Source organism: Microcaecilia unicolor, chromosome 2 (assembly GCF_901765095.1).
Source record: "Microcaecilia unicolor chromosome 2, aMicUni1.1, whole genome shotgun sequence".
Classification (NCBI taxonomy): Eukaryota; Metazoa; Chordata; class Amphibia; order Gymnophiona; family Siphonopidae; genus Microcaecilia; species Microcaecilia unicolor.
Genome location: NC_044032.1, coordinates 445,422,268 through 445,430,055, shown reverse-complemented (window position 1 = coordinate 445,430,055; position 7,788 = coordinate 445,422,268). Strand labels below are relative to the sequence as shown.

Below are 7,788 nucleotides of genomic sequence, written 5' to 3'. Positions count from 1 at the left end.
CAATAGTTGAAATAACAATAGAAACATTTTTAAAATAAATTTGCTTGTATAGTAAAAGCTGGTTGCGCTTTACTTGGAGCAGAGAACTTTCCATTTTAATGTCGTGCAGGAAACATGTAAGGCTTCAATGCAGGAAATCCAAACAGATTTGAATCCCCTATTGTGCACTTTAAGGTGTACTTGCAAGTTACACGTCTTATATATTTGCTAATCGGAAAGGGGGGGGGGAGGCTACAAAATGAGGGCACTGCTGTCAAACTAGGGTGATCTGTCCAGAGGGTTCGCTGTAAAATGGCAACACGATCTCTGTAAGAATTTTACTCAGTTGCAGAAAGGAACCAGGGTTCACTAAATTTGAAAAAAAAACAAACAAACCCTCGGTATATTTTTCCTAGGCTTCAGTTGTGCCTCCAGTATTAAATATCAGAAGGTTGGCCAAATTAAGTAGATTCCTTTTTAATCTTTCGAAATAGGAAATACACGTCCATATTGTGAAGCGCGTCTACCTCTAGTTTCTAAGCTTGCTCCTGCTGATTGCGGACCCCAGGAACTAAAATAACAGGAAGGCCGAGGGTTTTAGCTTAATAAGGTGTCTCGTGTTTTATTTCAAAGCTGTACATATACAACCGAGATAAGTCCTTGTCTGGGAAAACATTCGTGATTATACGAGAGGTCTCTAAACATTCCTTCCTCGCACTGTCCTACCGCAGAAAAATACCAAGAAGAAAACATTGGAAATACACATTTTCTTTTTGTAAAAAAAAAAAAAAAAAAATTATATTACAAAGAGATACTGTTTAAAATGGTATTCACGCTCTCCCTCCCACCTTCCCCCAAATATAAATTACTAAAGTATATCCCTTATCTTCTCCCTTTTCCTTTTATTTTTTTGTGCAGTATTTTTTTTAATGTTGTTCTTGGTAGCAGCAGCTTTCTTACAGAAGTGTCTGAGGCTCCATGTTTATCCAGAAGAAAGAACAATGACAATAAAATAAAACGAGAAAGCAAACAAATGTTGAATTGCACGAAGTCCCCCACAGTGACCGCTGGTAAAGATGATTTTTTTTTTCTCAATGCATTTGGTAAAACAATCATCATCATGATAAACATAAAAATATTTCATTCAAAGGTGAAATCCCTCACCCCAGCTGACAGACGCGAAGGGGGGGGGGGAGGGGTAGAGAAAGTAGGCAGAGTCCAAAGAACTTCCAAAGTTGTCTTTGCAGTGTCAGGAGCTGATGGGACTGGAAAAGGTCGCTTCCTTTTGCATCGTATCCGGCCTTTACTGTTCGTTTTAAGGGGTTCGAAAACGCCCCCCAAACTTTATCATGGGTTCACGCTACAGGAGGCCCGTTGCCAACTTAGAAATCGTCACAAAACGCTTTGTCTTTGCTTCCCGTAGATATAGGCTCAACGGTATACTGCAGAAATTATGTCCTCTATTTTTTTTTTAAATAAATATTCCCTTTTTTTTTGTATCTTGATATTTAGCAACTTGTTCCCAAAATGTGATGAGAAGTTCGCCCAGTGCTTAATCATCAACCTCTATTTCCTCGTCTTCTTCTGAAAATTCGTCTGTGGTTTGGTCTCTTGAGGAAGACTGTGGGGATTGTGGGTAACCCCCCAACCCTTGAGATGAAGGGGAGCCGCAGGGGGACAGGGCTTTGTGCCCTGGCTGTTCATCCAGCTCTGCCATGGAGGACAGTTTCTCTAGAGCGTTAGGGGGCAGTTTTTTGAGGGATTCTACGTCCGCTTTCATCTCCTCCAAGTCTCTTTTGAGTTTGGCCCTCCTGTTCTGGAACCAGGTGATAACTTGGGCATTGCTGAGTCCCAGCTGCTGGGCGATCTGATCCCTGTCTGCCGGGGAGAGGTACTTTTGGTACAAAAATCTCTTCTCCAGTTCATAGATCTGATGGTTGGTAAAAGCTGTGCGGGACTTCCTTCTCTTTTTGGAGGTTTGTCTGTGGCCAAAGGCGTTCAGATGGTCACGACCTGCAAGAGTCAAAAGAAGGACATCAGTGTTTGGCTGACAATAACACAAGTGCCTGAAGTTTCAGAAGTAGGGACAGACTTCAAAAGCTGGAGAAAAAAAAAAAGGCCCCATATTTAAATTTCCTATTAGCCATAAGAGCACACCTTCTATATAGATCGTTGTGTGTCCCAAGTCTTAGAAATTGGTTCAGTTTACCAGGTTTCAACACCTGTCAGGTTATTCGCTACACAGGTTTTTAAAAATAAAGAATTGGGGAAAATTATGCGGACGATCCATTCTTGTAAAAAAAAAACAAAAAAAAAACACGTTTATATATACTATGACTTTTGAGAAGTGAAGTATAGGGAGTGCTAAAAATATATGTTTCATTACTTCATTTGACAAATCACTGAAACTTGTACACAACACTTATCTTTTCTAAACCAGTGAACCTAGAATGGTATCAACAGCTGCAATTCTGGTAAAAACAGCACAATCATTTGAAGAAGACCTCTGTCACAGCAAAATCAATGTGCTTATTTCTTCCTAGAAGATGCTAGTACAGGAATCTTTTTAATTCCTACGAACACTTAACAGCCCTGTCCTGTTACTGACATCTTTAGAAATACAGAGAGCAAAACACCCAACCCCCCCCCCCCTCTCTATACCCACAGCTACATCATTGTGGTTTTTATTAAAAATTTAACCCGAGATTCAACCATGTTGCTTTGCAGTCACAACAGGTTATGTGAATGAAAACTAAAAATATTCTTACCTATTTCTATATTTATATTCCATACTCAAAGTATCTATGTAGCGATTATCTATATACAATAGATATAAATACATATAAACTATGTTATATTGCGATGCATGGGCTTATACTGTATCTACGTATCGTGTATTTCATACTATATAGCTACCCATGTGTATATTTGTATTTAGTATTTTTGTTGCTGATAAAGCTGACATTTTACCTGACAATTAAAACTCTACTTGCTTCTCTTCTATCCAGTATTTCGATTATGTTGTTATAGGATATTTTATATCTTTACGTATGTCGACATTCAAACACTATTTCCTGAGCAATTTCTTGGTTACGTCCTAACCTGCGGCACTGTACTTCAGTTCCAGTGGCAGAGGAAACTTTTAATTATACATTCTAAACTTTCTGTGATAGCTTTCTCCTTTTCTCCAATCAGTAGAATATCAGTTTCCTTACTTACTGAAACCACATCAAATGCTCTCCCTAGATTTTTTTTTTTTAATAGGAAGAAATTAAGTTGATGGCAACAAAGAGGAATAATTACGCTTCCTAGTAAAACGATTTAAGTCGCCTGCAAAAAAACTCTTTAGACGTTAAAACTCTAATAATTGTTACTTTAAAAACAAATACAAAACAGTATTATTTAAAGGACTTTGATTCTTTGTAGCTTTCAACAGTGTATGCTATTCTTTTCACTTCCTAGGTCAATTTTCAGAGCATTACAGTGAAAATGAAAGCAGGTGAGCCATTTTCAATCAATATTATCGCTTTTAAAAGTACACCCCTGTTTTTGCACATCTGCTCTAATTGCCTTATTCATTCACCCTGTCTAGGAGCTAGGGAGGGAAACAGACTAGAAAGAAAAGGCCCGAATTAGGTGGGAAAGTTTGGCAAAGAGAGCCCTGGAGTGCCTCTGATGGGAGGAGGGGAGAATACCTTCGGCAGCCTGCAGCACGCTCACTTCCAGCCCCTTGAAAGTTTTGCTGGCCAACTCTTCCAGGGCGCAGAGCGGGGAGGTCTGCGCGGCTACACCGTTGCGGGAAGCCCCCGAGCCGCTCACTTTCTCCAGGACCCTGGGCGGACAGTGGCCGGACCCCGACGCTTTCTTCACCGAGGGCTTGTTCAGGATGTCCTCGATGCTGAAAGGGGTCAGGGGCTTGTTGGAGTTCGCCGGGGGTGGGAGTTGATCCAAAGGGCTCCTTCTTCTGTCCTCACCGCCGGGTTGCAACAATGTTCCTGCCTTGGCTTCTTTGGCGGAGGACATCGCAAAATCCCCCCACCCCCAAAAAATAAAACTAAAAGCAAACAAGCAAGTGAAAAAAAAAAGGACGATTAAGTAAAGAATAAACAAACGAAGAAGGAATGCAAAAGGCAAAGGACTGCGCAGCCCAGCCACTTTTTTTTTTCGGCCGAAACAAAATCCCTCTGGCCGTCTCAGCAGCGCTCCCCACCGCAGCTCATTCCTGCAAACCGGGTCCAAACTTCCGACAACACAAACCGCCCCGAGGACTCTATTTCCTTTTAAGAGATCCAGGGCTCCGCTCTGCGTGCGCCCGCCATGAAGATTTGCATGGGGAGACTGAATCCTTCCCAAACGAAAATGTCACCAAAAAAAAAAAAAAAAAAAGGAGATGGAGACAGGGAGGAAAGAAAAAAAAAAAAACCCTCATCCAAAACAAACCGAAGCACACTGGCCCACAGCGCTCCGAATTAAATAAATAAATAATAATACGGATAATGATGAGGATGGTGATGATAATGACCCCCCAAAACACTCACAGGAGCAGAGGTTTTGCTAACGAGTTACTGTTGATTGGGCGCAGATCAATTATAGCAAAACGCTACCCACACTGACCTAGCTGGGCGCCTTAAAGGGACAGGCCGGAGTCATTAATTGGGCACCGCGGTGGGAGGAGTTGGGGAAGAAGTGTTACCAAACTTTGAAGTTCGGAACAAGACGATTTCTTTTTTTTCTCCATTCCTATCTTCTCCTCGCGCCCCTTTCCTCTGACACCCCCTCTTTATTATTCCCTTTTTCTCCCCCCCCCCCCCTCCATTAGAGAACAAAAAGGAACAAGAAAACGCGTGGATCATTCACTTTGTTGCTGGTCTTCTGGCAGTTTTCCTTATCCTGGCCGGCCGGGATTAGCAAATAGGAGCATTACCGGATTTATTAACAAACTTTAAAATTCTTCCACTAGCGGGGTGGAGAAAAAGGGGTGGGGGGGAACCGAGACACAATAGTGGCAATAAATCAGCGATTGCAATTAGCCAGAGCTAAAAAGGGGTCTCGAACAAGCATGGAGCAGGTTAGGGTTTCCAGAACTCTATTCAGATTTCTGCTCAAAATAGAACAGAAGCAATGTTGGGGGCTTATCGGGATATTAAATGAGGATGCAGTCCAGGAAAGAAGCGATCGTAGGAACAATTCCCCGAATACTCGGACCATGAGCGGGTGATGGTTATTTTTTTTAATCAAAAACTTTCTTTTGTTATCATTTGAAGGCAGTGAAAATGCGATGCTCCCCAGGTGTACATTATTTGACAAAAGAAGAAATCTTTAATTATTTAACCCATTTTATATATTTCAGAACGTATTTATTTTCTTGGTAGCTGTCGCTTTGTCTAATTCAAATGTTGCCATTTCCCTACATTAAATATAGCATTGAGCATATATGTTTTCATGAATTTATATAATTGTGCATTCTTTTAAACCATCACCTCTATTACAAACTTCATAATATGCATATATATATTTAAAAAGCTGTGATTAAACAGACCACCCACAATATTCTCAGCCGATTAAAAAAACTAATTATTTTGATTATGAGCTCCAGCATTTGTCCCGTGTAAGACAGTTATTTTTTCCTAAGACTCCGGCACCAAATTTTCTTAATTTTAATCTCTAGCCCAATTTATATTAACTCTAGTCCAATAATAAAAAAAGCATCATCTTATTTTTTTCTATGTTTTGATTTATTTCTATATATTACCTTATTTTCTTTTAAAAATCAAATTCAAGAAAATTCTGAGCTGACTGTAGTAGCCTCCCTGAATGAAGTCTCTGTCTCAACCCTAACCTGGGCTAAACCTTTAATTTTTTTTTTTTTTTTTATCACCCACAGCTTTTGCATTTTCAAGAATGTATGAGAGTCTCTTTTCAAAAGGCACCATAAAAACTGCAGTGCCAGACTGGAACTGATTAAAAGGAGAAGAGGAGACGTTTTTGGTATGGTTTTGAGTTACATGGAGTGGGCTTTGCCATAAAATCCCTCTTACAAATAACTTTATGATGCCTAGCTTATAAAAGAAAAAGCACCTCTTAGATTTTTGAACTGCTCCATCTGGCTGGGGTGTTCAGGTGAGAGAGGTAGTAGGGGGGAAGAGAGAGATATATGGTACTTTTATTTATTTATTTGGATTTATTTACCGCCATTGTGAAGGAATTCACTCAAGGCGGTTGGGGTTCCTCAATAAAAGAAAATGATACGCAAAACTCTGGTGTTAATCTGAATAGCGCTATAAAAATACTGCCAGAACAACACAGAAGAATAACGCCTTAATGCTTAATGCTAATGAGATGCAAATATAGGCGTGCTCTTAGCTTTGAGCATTAGGGAGTTTAGCAGGAGGATTGTCCTTTGGCACAGGACAATTGTGCTTGGCGCATGGGCAGAAAAGTTCTGTGGTAAGCTCAGCTCCTGTGCGCATGCCAGTGGCGTAGCGGCTGCTCCCCCAAATAGAGTTCTGCCGGTACCGGCGCCTAATTTTTTCTCAATGTGTTGCATTGAAAATGTGTGCCGGTGCCGGCTGAAGTCCGCTCTCACGCCGCTTTCGCTCCCCCCACGCTATCAACCTGGCTCTGCTTCTGGCGCATGCGCCTGGTAAAACCCAAACCTGAAGGTGTCTGTTTTCTGTGGCCTAAATATAAGCATTAAAAAAAAATTTTTTTTTAAAGCTTGGATGCATATATTTAGAAGCAGGAAACGGATGCCAATGTGCGTTTTCAGGTTGGGCATTTTTAATTTTTTTTTTTTTTTTAGCATGAATACTTTAAATTTAGACGCAGGAAACAGACGCCAATGTTTGCTTTCACTTGTTTCTGCTATTTCTCATGACCAGCGCTTAAGGGCTTGCACAGGCTTCCTTCTGCTTCCAAAAGCAGTCAAAACCAGCAGACTTTGCAGAAAGATTCATGAGAGAAGCATGAGAATCATGAGAAATCCTCTCTTCCAACAGCCTAAGCCTGCTCTGACCTGACTAGTTTTGTTTCAGGTGCTCTTTTCTGAGCATTGGGCAGGAATACAAAATGACCTCATTAACATGAGCTTGGCTACATTTGCATGCTATTTGCATTGTTTGCATACTGGTTTGTTCCCAAGTTCCAGGCCTCTGAACATTCTGGGCAAATAAATGCAGGAGCTAGTATACCTTAATGGCTTCTAGCACCTGCGTTTACTTTTGAGCATTTAGGCCACAATAAGGTGAGTCTCTCACACATTATAGCCCAGCGGATTTCAAAAATTACAAAAAGAAACACTCATTTCTATCTCTACAACTACATTCTTATCATATAAATTAGCACATCATTGTGCGTTATCTTTCTCTCAATGTATTAAAAAATATTCTGATACCTGGTAGGCAAATTCCCTTCTTTGTTATGACTGTGAAGTAATGAGACCAGGGATCATTGGATGTGTGTTGCTTTTTCAGTTTCTCAGATTGTTTTAATCCAATTGGAGGTCTGTGCTTTCTTTCACCAATATCTTTATGGTTTCACTGTCAAAGGTTCAACATAAAGGAGAAGGAAATCTAGGTTTACTCTATACATTAGGATTATTATTTACTATGAACTGGAAACAAATATCAAGGTTAGGTTTGGGTGACCCATATCAGAAGTCTAATTTTCTTTGATGGACACGTGCACTTTCTCCCCACCCCCCCCCCTTTTCAATTTGTTAACACACAAAAGGGGATTCTACTTTTGTACAGTGGTGGGATGAAGGAGGACAAAGGGAGATTGGGGCTTCATTTGTACCGAACAGAAATG

General features: G+C 40.5%; 1 protein-coding gene across 1 annotated transcript; it reads right to left on the bottom strand.

The window, feature by feature from the left end:
- Positions 1 to 1,080: 1,080 nt before the first annotated feature.
- Positions 1,081 to 4,180, bottom strand: LBX2 (ladybird homeobox 2). The gene is made up of 2 exons (XM_030192541.1): positions 3,675 to 4,180; positions 1,081 to 1,992 (listed from the first exon to the last, which is right to left on the bottom strand). The coding sequence occupies exons 1-2, from the start codon at positions 4,000 to 4,002 to the stop codon at positions 1,532 to 1,534; spliced, it is 789 nt and encodes a 262-aa protein (XP_030048401.1). The 5' UTR covers positions 4,003 to 4,180; the 3' UTR covers positions 1,081 to 1,531.
- Positions 4,181 to 7,788: the final 3,608 nt, after the last annotated feature.

Excerpts from the sequence above, each read along its gene's own strand:
- LBX2 (XM_030192541.1), bottom strand. The coding sequence starts at position 4,002 with ATGTCCTCCGCCAAAGAAGCCAAGGCAGGAACATTGTTGCAACCCGGC. Across the intron at positions 1,993-3,674 it reads CGTGCTGCAGGCTGCCGAAG|GTCGTGACCATCTGAACGCC; the intron begins GTATTCTCCCCT and ends TGACTCTTGCAG.